This window comes from Salmo salar, chromosome 02 (assembly GCF_965601325.2).
Source record: "Salmo salar chromosome 02, fSalSal1, whole genome shotgun sequence".
In the NCBI taxonomy this organism is placed as follows: Eukaryota; Metazoa; Chordata; class Actinopteri; order Salmoniformes; family Salmonidae; genus Salmo; species Salmo salar.
This window is the reverse complement of record NC_138292.1, coordinates 80,841,127-80,861,090: the sequence shown is the minus strand read 5'-3', so window position 1 is coordinate 80,861,090 and position 19,964 is coordinate 80,841,127. Positions and strand designations below refer to the sequence as shown.

The 19,964-nt window shown below is 44.3% G+C and overlaps 2 protein-coding genes across 2 annotated transcripts in view; both read right to left on the bottom strand.

Moving 5' to 3' along the window:
• Positions 1 to 1,218, bottom strand: part of LOC106595381 (lysosomal alpha-glucosidase) — a 40,801-nt gene extending 39,583 nt beyond the window's left edge. Inside the window, exons 1-2 of the mRNA XM_082967477.1 lie at positions 1,032 to 1,218; positions 313 to 402 (exon numbers count right to left, since the gene is read on the bottom strand). Coding sequence (XP_082823603.1) covers positions 313 to 402; positions 1,032 to 1,199 — 258 coding nt within the window. The 5' untranslated portion in view covers positions 1,200 to 1,218. The remainder of the gene's footprint in view (positions 1 to 312; positions 403 to 1,031) is intronic.
• An 11,127-nt stretch (positions 1,219 to 12,345) lies between these two features.
• Positions 12,346 to 19,964, bottom strand: part of LOC106595473 (uncharacterized) — a 30,457-nt gene continuing 22,838 nt past the window's right edge. The window contains exons 4-7 of the mRNA XM_045710550.2: positions 19,656 to 19,740; positions 18,451 to 19,466; positions 15,112 to 15,367; positions 12,346 to 14,909 (exon numbers count right to left, since the gene is read on the bottom strand). Of these exons, the coding sequence (XP_045566506.2) occupies positions 13,189 to 14,909; positions 15,112 to 15,367; positions 18,451 to 19,466; positions 19,656 to 19,740 (3,078 nt within the window). The 3' untranslated portion in view covers positions 12,346 to 13,188. The remainder of the gene's footprint in view (positions 14,910 to 15,111; positions 15,368 to 18,450; positions 19,467 to 19,655; positions 19,741 to 19,964) is intronic.

Below are 19,964 nucleotides of genomic sequence, written 5' to 3'. Positions count from 1 at the left end.
GCACCTCAGATTGCAGCCAAATAAATGCTTCAGAGTTCAAGTAACAGACACATCTCAACATCAAATATATTTTGATTTGTTTAACACTTTTTTGGTTACTACATGATTCCATGTGTTATTTCATAGTTTTGATGTCTTCACTATTATCCTACAATGTAGACAATAGTAAAAATAAAGAAAAACCATTGAATGAGTAGGTATGTCCAAACTTTTGACTGGTACTGTAGGTTGGGGTAAAATGTGACTAGGCACTACATGACAATACATTATTATACATGACAGAATCCGACAAGAGTGTTAGGTAGTTCTCACCTCCTCCATCTCCTGTACAGGAGCCTCCTCTGAAGAAGCAGCGTTGGAGAACTGGACATCCTCTGGACTCAGTCTCTTATAAGACACCATCTACACAGAGACCAGACCAAGTAGAAGGATGAGGACACCACAGACACCCGTCACAGGTAGCGGCATATCAAATCCAGTGTTTGGTTTACAGATGTTGTAAAGGCTTGTGAACACAAATCTCTAGTAAGCCGACTGTATCATATAGTTAGATAAGATTGCATTCATAGCTTCATAAATTGGACAGTGCCAAATAGCCTTACTAGACTTCGAACCCGTAGAAAGCTAACACAACCGTTGCTGTAAATGCCTAAGGTTAATTTAGCTGGCCACCTCGGTTGAGGATACTAGCGGAGTTTACACAACTCCACGATATCGTATTACAGGGATATAATAAACAAAAACTAGGCTGCGGAGGTAATAACGTTACCTAGACAACTAGCTAGTAGTATCCCTCTAACTTATCTTGCGTGCCGTTTACCAAAGTATCCACAATAAATGTGTTATTGATTTAACGTCACCTGCCACATAGCACATGATGGCGAAGCTAGGACAAGGAATTGTAAGGAGAGTAACATTAGCTGGTTAGCCCTGTAGCCAACATTAGCTTGTTTGTTGGCGTAGCTAGCTAACGTTAGTTTGAACCCCTTGGATAAGAGGTAAAAGCAAACGACACCACGAAAGTTGCTTACCTCGACTGTTTGACTCGGAAGCGAGGGGTTTTCACAAATAATAATACACGTTCCCTCGATGTAGGTTTTCAAAACTTGGCTAGCATGCCGTCGTCTCTCCTTCCATAAACAAGTTGTTGTCCTCTCAGGCTTCTGTTCTTCTTCGGTGAATTTAACGGCGGTCGGCATTCACCGTTAATGGTGCATTACCGCCACCTACTGTACTGGAGTGTGGGCCAGAGAAACGGAAGAACTAAATCAAATCTGCCAGCCCTGTGTCTCTTAAAAAATAAAACAAAAGATTGGATACTATATCTGTCGAGGATCTATCCAGTCAACTCTTTACACTTTGTGCCCAGGCAAGTCCCAGGCAGTGAGGTCAAAGATGGTGGATAGATGATGTCCCACTCAGGCTGTTTCCCATTGAAACAAAACATTCAGTTCCGTTCTGCTCAACAGGTTGGCTCTCCCTTAGACACCAATGCATCAGCAGCTAGAGCTAGACTGCGAAGTTCATTAACCATATATGGACCAGAAAAAAAATTGGTTGTGGGGTTGCTTCCGTCTCTGCTGAGGTGCTTTGACCATGCAGAAAATGGCAGCCTTGCTTGTAGCGCAGTTTGAGTCAAATCAGAGACAGAGCTGAGCTGAAACATCATCCGTATTGGGGAATAATTCTAATGTTAAGTATGTGGCAGCATGCACATTAAATGTATGAACGCCAATATATCAAATAATATGTTCTGAAGTGATTTGGTTTTCCTATCAGATGTAATGACTTATTCAACCGGCTGTTTCCCACCCCAAGACTGGTAAAACAGGGTTTCAACTCGAGTTTGGGAAACCCTGAAGTAAAGGATGGCCTCCTCACTTCCATCTCTTCCTGCCATCCTCCCCGACTTCCTCTGTACTTGGAATAGATGCTGCCCTGTCTCTCTATTCCACTACTCCTGCAATCTCTGTACCATTACTGCCCATATCAGTCCCTAAAGCCTCTGCATTGCTTATTGAAATCTCCACTTCCACCTCCCCTCAGGGCCCATTTAGCCAGCACATCAACTACCTCATTCCCCTCCACTCCCACATGGGCTGGGACTCAAGCACATCTCACCTGTATACCCATTGGTCTCTCTTCCTAGAGCTGGCCGCCAAGCCAGAGTCCGGACTTGAACCCGATTGAACATCTCTGGAGAGACCTGAAAATAGCTGACCTGAAAATAGCTGAAAAAATGCTCTCCATCCAACCTGACAGAACTTGAGAGGATCTGCAGAGAAGAATGGGAGAAACTCCCCAAATACAGGTGTGCCAAGCTTGTAGCGTCATACCCAAGAAGACTTGAGGCTGTAATCGCTACCAAAGGTGCTTCGAAAAAAGTACTGAGTAAAGGGTCTGAATTCTTATGTAAATGTGATATTTCAGTTTTGTATTTTAATACATTTACAACAAAAATTCAAAAAACCTGTTTTTGCTTTGTCATTATGAGGTATTATGTGTAGATTGTTGATAAATACTTTCCGAATGCATCATTTTTTTAAAGGTCTGGCTTTAAATGTACTCTTGAAAGTTGTAATAGTAGAACGCACAAGGTGCGATGTAGAAACTGGGTAGTTCATCATCAGTTCCTGTTGTCATGTCAGTCATTACATACCTTGGAAAACTATTTATAACTGGTCAGAAATGTCCAGGTCAACTAGCCCATGTCAACATGGGATAGTTGTTTTTTTAGCACATAGATATTGTTGTAATTTTTTGTCACTCAAATTAATACATATTAGACATGGTAAATGTATAGAATTGCAAGAAAATTTGCTTTAAAACAGCAACATTTTCTTTGCACCCCGATGACAAAATGTGTAGAATTTGCAGGAAATACACTTTAAACCTGCAAAATCCTCTCCACCAACAAGAGCCGTGTGAAAGGTGTGTGTCATGAACAGTGCTTGTGCCCATAGAAATAGACCTGTATCTGATGCTGTCTGGACACAAGTAGTGTGGCATGTCATACCTTTTCCGGCCAGACAGCATCAAATACATGGGCTACATATAGTAAGACAGAGGGGCGCTGTTTCGCTGGTTAGTTTCAGCAGAGAGGAAGAGGTGAAGAGAGAGGGTTCGCACACCAAAATCTGTCCTGAATAAGCCCAATGCGTTTCTATGTGCATAATATGCAGACCTAAACTTGTCGCCTGCGTTCCCGCATTTGGGACGACGATTCGCATCTCGTCATTATTTACAGATCTCTGGTTTCAGCCATTTGCTAATAAGATAGGTAAATTGTCAGGTGCGCAGTTTGGATTCTGGCTTCCCCTAAAGTAAATGTATCTTTTGTTAAAATTATATAATTACTCCTCCTGTCTAAGTAAAATCATTCAAAATACTTTACCAGAGAGCTTGACTTAGCTACAGAGGGTCATTACCAGAGAGCTTGACTTAGCCACAGAGGGTCATTACCAGAGAGCTTGACTTAGCCACAGAGGGTCATTACCAGAGAGCTTGACTTAGCCACAGAGGGTCATTACCAGAGAGCTTGACTTAGCCACAGAGGGTCATTACCAGAGAGCTTGACTTAGCCACAGAGGGTCATTACCAGAGAGCTTGACTTAGCCACAGAGGGTCATTACCAGAGAGCTTGACTTAGCCACAGAGGATCATTACCAGAGAGCTTGACTTAGCCACAGAGGATCATTACCAGAGAGCTTGACTTAGCTGTGGATTGTTTCAAATCACAAGTGTATAGGCATATACCTATTGGGGAAGCCAGCAGTTTGGGCAGTGCGCCTGGTAACAGGCCTAGCTGATTATTGAGTTGTGTCTGTCAGTAAAAAGCATCTAAAATGTGTGAAGATCATGTGTCTTGAGTTTAACGTTGAGACAAGAAGAATGGGAGGGGGTGTGTAGAATGATATGGGTGTCTCTCTCCAGAATGCGCTCCACGGTCTCCTGACAATTCTTCCACATATATTGTTTCATTGTGCAAATTGTTTGCCCCTTGATTGTTTATTTTGATAAATTCCCCTTACATATGTAACCAGTAGGCATAGTAAATGTTAATCTCTGTCTTTTGGTTACTTAGATTTCTGTTAATGCATGTATTACAGTCATTTACCCTTCTCAGAGTGGAAACTTTCTTTGCAGAGTTCCCTACCTGCTACACTTGCGAGAAACAACTTTGTTTATTTCATAACCATCATTCAGGAGTTTAGTCCATGTTTGAATTGTCTTTTATTTCATAACCATCATTTAGGAGTTTAGTCCATGTTTGAATTGTCTTTTATTTCATAACCATCATTTAGGAGTTTAGTCCATGTTTGAATTGTCTTTTATTTGATAACCATCATTCAGGAGTTTAGTCCATGTTTGAATTGTCTTTGATTTGGAGTGCTCCATGTGGTTTCTCTGTCCTGATAATGCTGAGGGACCTATTTTTTTTTATTTAACTAGGAAAGTCAGTTAAGGACAAATTCTTATTTACAATGACAGCCTCCCCCGGCCAAACCCAGACAACACTGTGCCAATTGTGTACTGCCTGATGGGACTCCCAATCACAGCCAGATGTGATGCAGCCTGGATTCGAACCAGGGACTGCAGTGACGCCTCTAGCACTGAGATGCGGTGCCTTACACCACTGCACCACTCAGGCGATACAACGTTGCACTTCACTAGCAACAGCTCAAGTCAAGACAGATAGAAAGGGAGGCAGACATGCAGCGTAGATGCAGTAGAGAGATCAATGTGATTGAAAGAACCTGAATATATCAGGATATTCTGTTGTTATCTGTGGGCTTTAGGCCTCTATGTATTTTACTCAGTTGGTGATACAAGTTATAGTCCTACTGCTGCATTGGGCCTAATAAAGGCCATCTAAGAGTTCCATGCGCTCATTTCTTTAGCCACCAATTGATCACGGTGTAATCAGTGTGTCCATTTGGCAAAGGCTGGTGCTCTTGCGTTAGTTGAATTTTTAACAATAATTTTGAGCAAATGTTATTATTGAAGTGGAATTGTTACACAAAAATGATCATATGTGGCACTGAACAAAAATATAAACGAAACATGCAACAATTTCAAAGAGGATCAGAAAACCACTATCTGGTGTTATAATATCCACCGTGAGGACTGGCCACAGAAGAGGACTGGCCACCCCTCATAGCCTGGTTCCTCTCTAGGTTTCTTCCTAGGTTTTTGGCCTTTCTAGGGAGTTTTTCCTAGGGAGTTTTTCCTAGCCACCGTGCTTCTTTCACATGCTTTGCTTGCTGTTTGGGGTTTTAGGCTGGGTTTCTGTACAGCACTTTGAGATATCAGCTGATGTACGAAGGGCTATATAAAAATAAATTTGATTTGATTTGATTTGGTGTGACCACCATTTGCCCTAATACATTGTCAGCCTTCGCATAGAGTTGATCAGGCTGTTGATTTGTGGCCTGTGGAATATTGTTCCACTCCCCTTAAAATGGCTGTGTGAAGTTGCTGGATATCGGCAGGAACTGGAACACTCTGTCGTACCAGTCAATGCAGAGCATCCCAAACATGCTCAATGGGTGACATGTCTGGTGAGTACGCAGGCCACGGATGGACGGACATTTTCAGCTTCCAGGAATTGTGTCCAGATCCTTGCGACATGGGGCCGTGTATTATCATGCTGAAACATGAGGTGATGGCGGCGGATCCACATGATGCCATACACATTATATGCCATCTGCCCGGTACAGTTAAAACCGGGATTCATCCGTGAAGAGCACACTTCTCCAGCGTGCCAGTGGCCATCGAAGGTGAGCATTTGCCCACTGAAGTCGGTTACGATGCCGAACTGCAGTCAGGTCAAGACCCTGGTGAGGAAGACGAGCACGCAGATGAGCTTCCATGAGACGTTTTCTGACAGTTTGTGCAGAAATTATTCAGGTGTGCAAACCCACAGTTTCATTAGCTGTCCAGGTGGCTGGTCTCAGACGATCCACAAGGTGAAGAAAGGTCCTGGGCTGCCGTGGTTACAAGTGGTCTGTGGTTCTCTCTAAAACAACATTATGATAGAGAAATGTTAAATTCTCTGGCAACAGCTCTGGTGGACATTCCTGCAGGCAGCATGCCAATTGCACGCTGCCTCAAAACTTGAGACATCTCTGGCATTGTCTAGTGTGACAAAACTGCACATTTTAGAGTGGCTTTTTATTGCCCCAGCACAAGGTGCACCTGTGTAATGGTCATGCTGTTTAATCAGCTTCTTGATATGCCACACCTGTCAGGAGAATGGATTATCTTGGCAAATGAGAAATGCTCACTAACAGGAATGTAAACAAATTTGTGCTAAATAACCATATGGCACATTTCAGAGATCTTATTTCAGCTCATGAAAGATGGTAGAATTTTTTATTTAATTAGGCAAGTCAGTTAAGAACAAATTCTTATTTTCAATGACGGCCTAGGAACAGGGTAACTGCCTTGTTCAGGGGAAGAACAACAGATTTTTACCTTGTCAGCTCAGGGATTCGATCTTGCAACCTTCCGGTTACTAGTCCAACGCTCTAACCACTAGGCTACCTGTCACCCTGATAGGATAAATGACAAGACTCCCCAAACTTAAAAGTGTGTTGTGAAATCTGTTGAGAATCTATTGTCATGTTTTAAAAATTGTATGACTGCCTTAATTTAACCGGAGCCCAGGAAGAGTAGCTGCTGCCTTGGCAGGAACTAATGGGGATCCCTAATAAATACAAATGTATTCTGTCCAGGTCAGCCAAGTGTCAATGTGTTCTGTCCAGGTCAGCATAGTGTCAATGTGTTCTGTCCAGGTCAGCATAGTGTCAATGTGTTCTGACCAGGTTAGCCTAGTATAACCAGCCTAGTGTCAATGTGTTCTGACCAGGTTAGCCTAGTATTAACCAGCCTAGTGTCAATGTGTTCTGACCAGGTCAGCCTAGTATAACCAGCCTAGTGTCAATGTGTTCTGACCAGGTCAGCATAGTGTCAATGTGCTCTGACCAGGTCAGCCTAGTATAACCAGCCTAGTGTCAATGTGCTCTGACCAGGTCAGCCTAGTATAACCAGCCTAGTGTCAATGTGCTCTGACCAGGTCAGTCTAGTATAACCAGCCTAGTATCAATGTGTTCTGACCAGGTCAGCATAGTATAACCAGCCTAGTGTCAATGTGTTCTGACCAGGTTAGCCTAGTATAACCAGCCTAGTGTCAATGTGTTCTGACCAGGTCAGCCTAGTATAACCAGCCTAGTGTCAATGTGTTCTGACCAGGTCAGCCTAGTGTCAATGTGTTCTGACCAGGTCAGCCTAGTGTCAATGTGTTCTGACCAGGTTAGCCTAGTATAACCAGCCTAGTGTCAATGTGTTCTGACCAGGTCAGCCTAGTGTCAATGTGTTCTGACCAGGTCAACTTAGTGGGAACCTGAAGGCCCCCAGCCTCTACAAGTTTCTCCCATAAAACCTCAAGCCTGCTTCATCTCCCACCTTCCTCCTCTACAGAGAACATGAATCCCCACATTAATACCCAATGCTCTACCTCCTCAATGGCTTCCTGTACCTTCCTGGCTGTGTATGATACCCCTCTTCTCCTCTTCCATAAGGCCCCATCACCTGCAAATAGAGACCTTCCAATATCTGCCCGTACCTGAGAGTAAACATCATTAATGATGACTGAGAACAGAAGAGGACTAATCACACACCCCTGCGGTGTACCATGATCCACTATGTAGCTGCTCGATAGACTTCCCCACCCTGACCTTTATCCACTATGTAGCTGCTCGATAGACTTCCCCACCCTGACCTTTATCCACTATGTAGCTGCTCGATAGACTTCCCCACCCTGACCTTTATCCACTATGTAGCTGCTCGATAGACTTCCCCACCCTGACCTTTATCCACTATGTAGCTGCTCGATAGACTTCCCCACCCTGACCTTTATCCACTATGTAGCTGCTCGATAGAGACTTCCCCACCCTGACCTTTATCCACTATGTAGCTGCTCGATAGAGACTTCCCCACCCTGACCTTTATCCACTATGTAGCTGCTCGATAGACTTCCCCACCCTGACCTTTATCCACTATGTAGCTGCTCGATAGAGACTTCCCCACCCTGACCTTTATCCACTATGTAGCTGCTCGATAGACTTCCCCACCCTGACCTTTATCCACTATGTAGCTGCTCGATAGAGACTTCCCCACCCTGACCTTTATCCACTATGTAGCTGCTCGATAGAGACTTCCCCACCCTGACCTTTATCCACTATGTAGCTGCTCGATAGAGACTTCCCCACCCTGACCTTTATCCACTATGTAGCTGCTCGATAGACTTCCCCACCCTGACCTTTATCCACTATGTAGCTGCTCGATAGAGACTTCCCCACCCTGACCTTTATCCACTATGTAGCTGCTCGATAGACTTCCCCACCCTGACCTTTATCCACTATGTAGCTGCTCGATAGAGACTTCCCCACCCTGACCTTTATCCACTATGTAGCTGCTCGATAGAGACTTCCCCACCCTGACCTTTATCCACTATGTAGCTGCTCGATAGAGACTTCCCCACCCTGACCTTTATCCACTATGTAGCTGCTCGATAGACTTCCCCACCCTGACCTTTATCCACTATGTAGCTGCTCAATAGACTTCCCCACCCTGACCTTTATCCACTATGTAGCTGCTCGATAGAGACTTCCCCACCCTGACCTTTATCCACTATGTAGCTGCTCGATAGACTTCCCCACCCTGATCTTTATCCACTATGTAGCTGCTCGATAGAGACTTCCCCACCCTGACCTTTATCCACTATGTAGCTGCTCGATAGACTTCCCCACCCTGACCTTTATCCACTATGTAGCTGCTCGATAGACTTCCCCACCCTGACCTTTATCCACTATGTAGCTGCTCGATAGACTTCCCCACCCTGACCTTTATCCACTATGTAGCTGCTCGATAGACTTCCCCACCCTGACCTTTATCCACTATGTAGCTGCTCGATAGACTTCCCCACCCTGACCTTTATCCACTATGTAGCTGCTCGATAGACTTCCCCACCCTGACCTTTATCCACTATGTAGCTGCTCGATAGAGACTTCCCCACCCTGACCTTTATCCACTATGTAGCTGCTCGATAGAGACTTCCCCACCCCGACCTTTATCCACTATGTAGCTGCTCGATAGACTTCCCCACCCTGACCTTTATCCACTATGTAGCTGCTCGATAGACTTCCCCACCCTGACCTTTATCCACTATGTAGCTGCTCGATAGACTTCCCCACCCCGACCTTTATCCACTATGTAGCTGCTCGATAGACTTCCCCACCCTGACCTTTATCCTCTATGTAGCTGCTCGATAGAGACTTCCCCACCCTGACCTTTATCCACTATGTAGCTGCTCGATAGAGACTTCCCCACCCTGACCTTTATCCACTATGTAGCTGCTCGATAGAGACTTCCCCACCCTGACCTTTATCCACTATGTAGCTGCTCGATAGAGACTTCCCCACCCTGACCTTTATCCACTATGTAGCTGCTCGATAGACTTCCCCACCCTGACCTTTATCCACTATGTAGCTGCTCGATAGACTTCCCCACCCTGACCTTTATCCACTATGTAGCTGCTCGATAGACTTCCCCACCCTGACCTTTATCCACTATGTAGCTGCTCGATAGAGACTTCCCCACCCTGACCTTTATCCACTATGTAGCTGCTCGATAGAGACTTCCCCACCCTGACCTTTATCCACTATGTAGCTGCTCGATAGAGACTTCCCCACCCTGACCTTTATCCACTATGTAGCTGCTCGATAGACTTCCCCACCCTGACCTTTATCCACTATGTAGCTGCTCGATAGACTTCCCCACCCTGACCTTTATCCACTATGTAGCTGCTCGATAGAGACTTCCCCACCCTGACCTTTATCCACTATGTAGCTGCTCGATAGAGACTTCCCCACCCTGACCTTTATCCACTATGTAGCTGCTCGATAGAGACTTCCCCACCCTGACCTTTATCCACTATGTAGCTGCTCGATAGACTTCCCCACCCTGACCTTTATCCACTATGTAGCTGCTCGATAGACTTCCCCACCCTGACCTTTATCCACTATGTAGCTGCTCGATAGACTTCCCCACCCTGACCTTTATCCACTATGTAGCTGCTCGATAGAGACTTCCCCACCCTGACCTTTATCCACTATGTAGCTGCTCGATAGAGACTTCCCCACCCTGACCTTTATCCACTATGTAGCTGCTCGATAGAGACTTCCCCACCCTGACCTTTATCCACTATGTAGCTGCTCGATAGAGACTTCCCCACCCTGACCTTTATCCACTATGTAGCTGCTCGATAGACTTCCCCACCCTGACCTTTATCCACTATGTAGCTGCTCGATAGACTTCCCCACCCTGACCTTTATCCACTATGTAGCTGCTCGATAGAGACTTCCCCACCCTGACCTTTATCCACTATGTAGCTGCTCGATAGAGACTTCCCCACCCTGACCTTTATCCACTATGTAGCTGCTCGATAGAGACTTCCCCACCCTGACCTTTATCCACTATGTAGCTGCTCGATAGAGACTTCCCCACCCTGACCTTTATCCACTATGTAGCTGCTCGATAGACTTCCCCACCCTGACCTTTATCCACTATGTAGCTGCTCGATAGAGACTTCCCCACCCTGACCTTTATCCACTATGTAACTGCTCGATAGAGACTTCCCCACCCTGACCTTTATCCACTATGTAGCTGCTCGATAGACTTCCCCACCCTGACCTTTATCCACTATGTAGCTGCTCGATAGACTTCCCCACCCTGACCTTTATCCACTATGTAGCTGCTCGATAGAGACTTCCCCACCCTGACCTTTATCCACTATGTAACTGCTCGATAGAGACTTCCCCACCCTGATCTATATCCACTTGTACGTTCTTCCTTCCAGCTACAACAGATCAAGCTTGATTAGCAACCCCTCCTTTCAGATCACATCATACACCTTCTCCACATCAAACAAGACAGCCACAACCTTCCCCTTCTTCACCTGGGCCTTCCTGACCTCTGCTTCTAGGCAGACCACTGGGTCCCGTAGTTCCCCTTCAATTCTGTGGCTATACTAACCCCCTACTCTCCAGAAAGTTGGTTTGCCTCTCTGTAATCACCCTTAACACGATGATTAGGGCTATTGACCGATAGCTTGATTGCCCTCATTGGCTGCTCCCCTGGCTTCTGGATTGGCACCACTACTCCCTCGTTCCAGTACAGACTCCATGACATTATCCAGCGCCTCGTCACGGAAACGGGCCAACATGTCATAGCACAGCTCATCCTGCTCAGGTGAAGTTGACCCAAGAGACAACTGGCTTGTCTGATGCCTCTTCTAATGCCTCGAAGGTATTTCAGACGGTTGCTAGGTGACCTTGTTACTGAAGACTGGCTGTTTTTTATGATTGCGTTTTGCTTTTCATGTATTGTTGTGTATAATAACGTGTATTTGAAATATGTAGTTGAATGTGTTGATGTGTATTGTGGTGCTATCCAGGGCTCATCTGGGAAAGAGACCTTGGTCTCAGCTTTGACTCCCTGTCAAAATAAAAGGTACAAAAAAATGTACCCAGCCTTGCCTATTGCCCTCTTCATCTCTGCCATAGTAGGGTGCTCCCCTCTCGTTCTCTCTCCTTCTGACAGAGGAGAAACGCTTTAGCCATCGTCTCCACTTTCATCTGTTACTGCCATATCCTCCCACTCGTCAACACGGGATCCTATCCCTTCTGACCCCACTCATCCTCTTGATCATCCCCCACACTTCTCGCCCTTCCAATGCTAGCCTTGTGTATACGGTATGAAAGTGATCTGTCGTTTTCCAGGAAGTAGCCTTGTAGTCTATTCACCTTCGTAGGAGTTTTGAATGGTTTTCATTATAAAAACATCATCAAATGCATCTGGGAGAAGTACATTCATCCACAAACAAGAATATAATCTGAATGCTGATTGGCTGACAGCCTTGGTATATTAAAGCAATAAGGCCCGAGGGGGTGTGGTATATGGCCAATATACCACCAAGTTTATAATCTTTCACAAATTTGATGATAGAATTGTCAAAGCCCATTCAAAAAAGATTATGTGGGGACAGGACCCCGGAAGCATGATGCAGGATGACGCCACCTGCACATGGCATTTCCAGACTGATTACCGCTGTAGCAAATCAGAATGCAAGCTCCCGAGACCTCTGGGTGGTTGTACAAGGCTACATCCTCTCCACTAAAACCAGAAACCACATATGTTGAGCGGTGTTGTAATAGCGGCATGCCATAATGTAAATGTCATTAACAACACGTGCTGACTCTGGACAATGAAAGGACTAGCACATTCACTATCTATACTTTTATTTCCATTGTTCACATAACATGATTATGACATCACGTAACATGATTATGACATCACGTAACATGATTATGACATACTATCCATATCAATATTCCACAAACACCTCATTCTGAAATGATTGTCCACACACACACACTTCTTTCAGCAATATCCTACTCTGAACAATCTCGACTTTCTAAAATAACTAACATCGTTTGCTAAGATTATGAACATTGATATTAAAAGACAAGTTATTGTAAGTGTAAAGAACAGGGAAGAAGAGCTATTCTATGGACTACAAACCTACTATTTGGATTGTTGCATAATTAGCATATTATCACATGAATGAACCTTAATAAAATAGAAAGAACATTGATCACTTTATTAAAATGTTTATAGATACCACCAGCTAGTTTGCTCATGTAATTTCTGACGCTGGATTGACTGATTGTGTATTAGTATGTTGTTTATCTGCTTTATACTGTTCAGTCTGCACCTTTTCATGCTTTTTTTATAGTTTAAATGTATTTGATACAAATTGGCTTAACCTTCAAACCATTAACCTTTCACAAAAACTTTGCTCACTTAAAATAAAATACAATTCTTGGAAACATGCATCAGTGTGCAGATATATTTTGTACATTATGAGGTCATCATTGTTCATCATTCCCAGTCTAAACCGGCACCTCGTTAGGAGACCAACGGTCACCAGGCGGCACTCTCAATCATCACCCTTCTCCACCCTACTAGCATCCACTAACTGTATAGGCTCCTCCTCTTCCTCTTCACCCTACTAGCATCCACTAACAGCGGAGGGAGCCTCCACTTCTTCATCATCATCAATACTCATGGAATCTTCTTCACATCTTTAGTCAGATTCTCTTCAGTGTTTGTGTTCTGATGGATCTTCTTGTGTCGTCCCAGCTTCATAGAACTGGTGAAGCTCTTACCACATTCAGCACAGCTGTACGGTCTCTCTCCTGTATGAGATCTGATGTGTATCGTGAGTTCAGAAGCTTTTCTGAAGGTTTTCTCACAGACAGAGCAGGAGAAAGGTCTCTCTCCCGAGTGCGTCCGTAGATGTTCTTTCAGGCGCCCTGCTTGAGAGAAACTATTCCCACACACAAAGCAGCAGTGGGGCTTTTCTCCTGTGTGTAACTGCTGGTGTCTTTTCAAGGCTGAGGAGAAGCTGAACCGCTTGTCACAGTGGGGGCAGGGGTACGGTTTCTCTCCAGTGTGTACTTTCTGGTGGTCTTGCAGATGTCTTTTCTGAGTGAACTGCTTCTCGCACACAGAGCAACTGAAGGGCTTCTCTCCTGTGTGGATCCTCATGTGTAACTTGAATGCGGACAACTTCTGGCAATCTCTCCTACATATGTTACAGGTATAAGGACTCTCCCCCAGGTGGACTTTGCTGTGCGTTTTGAGGTACGACGCAGTAGTGAAGCGCTTCCCACACACAGAGCAGCAGTGTGGTTTCTCTCCCGAGTGCGTTGGGTAGTGTTCCTTCAGACGTGACAGTTGAACAAAACCTTTCCCACACACTGTGCAAGTGTGAGGTTTCTCTTCTCTGTGTAACTTCTTGTGTCTATTCAGAGCTATGGTGGAACCGAACATCTTGTCGCAGTCTGAGCAACCATAAGGTTTTTCAACTGAATGTACACTCTCGTGTCTTCGCAGATGTCCTTTGTGGTTGAACTGCTTCCCACACACATGGCAGCTGTACCTCAGAGCTGTATTGTGGTTCACCTGGTGTTGTTCAGTTTCTCCTGATGTTGACGGACTCTCCTCTTCCTCAGAACTCAGAGGATTGAGACGAGGAGGATCCAAGTCCAATCCAACTTCTTCTCCATCAGAATTGATCAGAACACCAATTTCCTCCTCCTCCTCATCTTCCTCCTTCAGTCCCTCGTTTTTAGCATTCATCTCAGGTGTTTGGTTGTGGTTGTCAAACTCAACAGGTGGTGGTAGTCCAGGTGGTAGATGGGTCTTCTGATGTTTCCATAGGTTGTGGGAACTGGTGAAGCTCTGGCCACATTCAGCGCAGGTGTAAGGTTTCTCACCTGTGTGATCTCTGTGGTGTACTTTAAGATCTGCTGGTCTTGCAAAACTCTTCCTGCATACAGAGCAGGAGTAAGGTTTCTCTCCTGTGTGCGTCCGGAAATGTTGCTTCAAACGTGATGATTGGGTAAAACTCTTCCCACACACAGAGCAGGGGTAAGGTTTCTCTCCGGTGTGTGTCAGCAGGTGTATTTTCATGGCTCCCAAATGGGCGAACTTCATCCCACAGGTCGGGCAGTGGTAAGGTTTCTCTCCAGTGTGTGTTTTCAGATGTGCTTTCAGGTGTCCTTTCTCACGGAATTGGTTTCCACACAAAGTACAGGGGTAAGGCTTCTCTCCTGTGTGAATTCTCATGTGTTTTTGTAGCGCCGATAATTTTTGGCAGTCTTTTCCACACACTGAACAGCAGTGAGAGCTCTTAGCGGTGTGATTCTCCTGGTGATGTTCAGGTACTCCTGATGTAGAGGGACTCTCTTCAATGTCAGAACTCTGATTGGGATTATATCCTGCGTGAAAAAATTTGGAACGGGTTAAACAAAGCAGCAGACAAGTCAAGAAAAAATTCCCAGGTTTTCCTGAAATCCTGTCTGGAGTATTCCGGATTTCCTGTTTATTCCCTCCTGATTCCGGGAATCTTCCAACCAGGATTTCTGAAAAACCTGGGCATTTATGGAAACTTATCCGTCTCACAAACTCATCTCAACTTACCAAGAAGAGAAGGATCCCAGTCCATTTCTTCTCCATCAGAATTAATCAGCCCAGCAAATTCCTCCTCCTCTTCTTCCTCCTCCTCCTCCTCTTCTTCCTCTTCCTCCTCCTCCTCCTCCTCCAGTTCTTCAGTTTTAATCTTCAGTCCAAGTGTTCGGTCCTCCTCTTTAACGTTAACAGTCATCCCAGCAGTTTGAGTGGAGGCTTCACTATGGCTCTGGTCAGAAGGCAGGGACTCTGTGGGTTTGTGTCCAGCCTGGTGAGAAAATAAATGTTTATTTAGGATGGAGAAAAACAATTAAAATGTTTCAAATTGCCTTAAAATTTTATTTTTGGTCCACCAGCCACAAAAAAAAATTACCAGCTAAAATATTTATTTTCTGCTTAAATGACACCAACAAAACACAATACATTTATTACTCACTTTTTTGTGACCCCTTTAAGGGCGGTGGGTTACCGTGGTAACGGGACTCGAGTCATGTTTGTGCCTGTGAGATTGAGTCTGACTAGTAGAAGTTCTACCTTCTCTTCCCTGGCGGTTGAAACTCAAACATTGAAAAACCAAACTAGCTTGTGAACAAAATCAGGTAAATAGCCAAGAAACACAAGGACAAAGTTACACTTCAGTAGACTTTTCTTTTCAAGTAAATTAGACCAACTTTTTTACCTGTGCGCAGCGCTTCTAAAAATGAATATTTTACTCAGCTCTTCACGTGCGCACAGCCCGCAGCAAGAGGTGGGATAGGCTATATTAGTCGCAGTTCTTGGACTTTGTGCGATTCATTTTCCATTTAAGAAACAAAATGGCAGCAATACTTTGAAAACAGCTACTGCAGCATTTCCTTTGCTATAAATGTGATCATAGCGGACTATAAATGTAATCATACCTGACTATAATTGTGATCATACCTGACTATAAATGTGATCATACTTGACTATTTATATTCACAAAAGCAAGTGAAATGCTGGCACTGTGGAGCCCTGACCACCCGCCAACGTGGCTTGTGAAAAATACATTTAGCCAAAATCTACCCGCATTTGGCAGATGGTTGATGTTAATTTTAGGCCCTGGCCACCAGAATGATAAGACATTGGAGTCACTTACCAGAATACAGATTAAACTTCTGTGTTCTTGTGACAGTGCAAGTGGTTTCACACTGTCTAGGGGGTCGGGCAGAGTCAATGAGACTCAAAGGTGAAGGAGACAGCGGGATGCAAACAGACTGGCTTTTATTAAGATAAAAGGCTGATTAAATCTTGGCTTTTCCAGAGCTCTACAGGGTCACACTTTAAAATTGAGTTAACAAAATCATCAAGTCAACAGGACTAGCCAAAAGCTGCAGGAGAGGACTAGCCACACCCTCGTTAAGGGGACCGCGCTCAGCTGGTATCCAGGCTTGGCCCTGCTGCACCACAGTCCTGCATTGAGAATTTTTGTACATTTTTTATTTTATTTAACTAGGCAAGTCAGTTAACCTGTTAGGGCTAGGGGGCAGCATTTGCACGTCTGGATAAAAAAATGTACCCGATTTAATCTGGTTACTAATCCTACCCAGTAACTAGAATATGCATATACTTATTATATATGGATAGAAAACACTCTAAAGTTTCTAAAACTGTTTGAATGGTGTCTGTGAGTATAACAGAACTCATTTGGCAGGCAAAACCCTGAGACATTTTCTGACAGGAAGTGGATACCTGATGTGTTGTATTGACTTTAAACCTATCCCATTGAAAAACACAGGGGCTGAGGAATATTTTGGCACTTCCTATTGCTTCCACTAGATGTCACCAGCCTTTACAAAGTGTTTTGAGTCTTCTGGAGGGAGATCTGACCGAACAAGAGCCATGGAACGATGATGTCCCATTAGACACCTGGCGCGCGAGTTCATGTTGGGTACCCTCGTTCCAATACGTTATAAAAGAGTATGCATTCGTCCACCTTGAATATTATTCATGTTCTGGTTAAAAAAGGCCCTAATGATTTATGCTATACAACGTTTGAACGAACGTAAATATATTTTTTCCCCTCGTTCATGACGAGAAGTCCGGCTGGCTTAGATCATGTGCTAACAAGACGGAGATTTTTGGACATAAATGATGAGCTTTTTTGAACAAAACTACATTCGTTATGGACCTGTGATACCTGGAAGTGACATCTGATGAAGAGAATCAAAGGTAATGGATTATTTACATAGTATTTTCGATTTTAGATCTCCCCAACATGACGTCTAGTCTGTATCGCAACGCGTATTTTTCTGGGCGCAGTGCTCAGATTATTACAAAGTGTGATTTCCCAGTAAGGTTATTTTTAAATCTGGCAAGTTGATTGCGTTCAAGAGATGTAAATCTATAATTCTTTAAATGACAATATAATATTTTACCAATGTTTTCTAATTTTAATTATTTAATTTGTGACGCTGACTTGACTGCCGGTTATTGGAGGGAAACGATTTCCTCAACATCAATGCCATAGTAAAACGCTGTTTTTGGATATAAATATGAACTTGATAGAACTAAAAATGCATGCATTGTCTAACATAATGTCCTAGGAGTGTCATCTGATGGAGATTGTAAAAGGTTAGTGCATCATTTTAGCTGGTTTTATGGTTTTGGTGACCCTGTCTTTGACTTGACAAAACATTACACACAACTCTTGTAAATGTACTGTCCTAACATACTCTAAATTTATGCTTTCGCCGTAAAACCTTTTTGAAATCGTAAAACGTGGTTAGATTAAGGAGATGTTTATCTTTCAAATGGTGTAAAATAGTTGTATTTTTGAAAAATTTGAATTTTGACATTTATTTGGAATCAAATTTGCCGCTCTTGAAATGCACCTGCTGTTGATGGAGTGCACCACGGGTGGCACGCTAGCGTCCCACCTAGCCCATAGAGGTTAAGAACAAATTCTTACTTAAAACGACAGCCTACCGGGGAACAGTGTGTTAATGCCTTGTTCTGGGGCAGAACGGCAGATTAATACCTTGTACGCTCAGAGATTTGATCCAGCAAACTTTTGGTTACTGGCCCAACGCTCTAACCACTAGGCTCTAACCACTAGGCTCCAACCACTAGGCTCCAACCACTAGGCTCCAACCACTAGGCTCCAACCACTAGGCTCCAACCACTAGGCTCCAACCACTAGGATCTAACCACTAGGCTCTAACCACTAGGCTCTAACCACTAGGCTAATGCTTAGTCCAGGGCTAGTCTTCATCTGTGTCTGGGATATGGGCCTTTAGAATTAAAGGTGAAAGATTGGCCCTATATAAAGGACAAAAGATTAGCTGCAACTTGGACAAATGTTTGGTTGATAGGATAATAATTTCCACCGACCTTGACCAGTATATTCTGGAAGACAGCAGCATCTTGTAGAAGTAGAATCCCACTCCCAGTAGCCTGATTAAGGCTCACAGCCCCACAGATCCCTGAAGAGTTACGCTGGTGTCTCAGTAGGTTCTCAGAGAGCGAGAACCTCATTCCACAACTGGAGCACTGGTACGGTTTCTCTCCAGTGTGAACCCTCTGGTGTTTCAGCAGCTTTGACTCGATAGTGAAACTCTTCCCACATTCGGTGCATTGGTACAGGTTCTCCCCAGTGTGGATTCTCTGATGTTCCTTCAGCTTGGTTGAAGTGGAGAAGCTCTGGTCACAATGGAAACAGTTGTAGAAGTTGACTCCAGTGTGTGATTGGGCATGTATCTTCAAGGACACCAGTTGAGCAAATCCCTTACCGCATTCTCCACATTGGTACGGTGTTTCTCCGGTGTGGAGTCGTTCATGCTTCACCAGTGTCCCAGATAGAGCAAAGCGCTTGGGGCAGTAGGAGCAGCAGTAAGGTCTCTCGCCGGTGTGCACTCTCTCGTGGTTCTTCAGCTTGGCAGCAGTGGAGAAAGTCTTTTCACAGTGAGCGCAGAGGAAAGGTTTCTCCCCTGTGTGTGTCTGCTGGTGAGATTTCAGGTGCGCCAACTGAGAAAAACTCTTCCCGCACTCGGGGCAGCTATAAGGTTTCTCACCCGAGTGCAACAACTGGTGTCTCTTCAAGTCTCCCATGTGAGTAAATCTGCTCCCGCAGTCAGAGCAGGGGTACGGTTTCTCTCCACTGTGCACTTTCTGGTGCGTCTTCAGGTTTGCGGCTTGGGAGAAGCCCTTCCCACACACCATACACTCATAAGGCTTCTCTCCTGTGTGTGTTCTCTGGTGTAGCATTAGTTTATAGGAGCTGGATAGTTCTTTTCCACACGTTGAACAGATGTGAGGGCCCAGAGCTTTGTTGTTCTCCTGGTGTTGGTCAGGTTCTCCTAATGTAGAGGGACTCTCCTCACTGTCAGAGCAATGGTCAGGTCTCTCTGCTGTGGTAAAGAGGTAGTATGGATAAGTAAGCACCTTAAATATGTGAAGATTTGAGACTGTCAATAATATAGATGTTTCTTAATTTGGGTAATTGGAAATACACCATTTATTTATATTTCCTAAAATAAAGTAAACTTGAATGTGTAGGCTAACCCATACCTTAATAACAAATTAACCTTTGAACTCACCAAAAGCAGGATCTTCCTCCTCTTCTTTTACTTTGACATCCAGTACTAGACTGAGACTAGACTCCTCTACAGCTGTGGGTTTAACCTGGTTTTGGTCAACACAAGCCTAGGATTAATAATCAGACAACTCATTCAATATAATATGTCAACAGCAGCATTAATCTTAGTTATATTGTTGTAAGGGCCTTAACCTCTCTTGGGTAGGGGGCAGTATTTTGACGTCCGGATGAAGAAGGTGCCCAGAGTAAACTGCCTGCTACTCAGTCCCAGATGCTAAGATATGCATATTATTAGTAGATTTGGATAGAA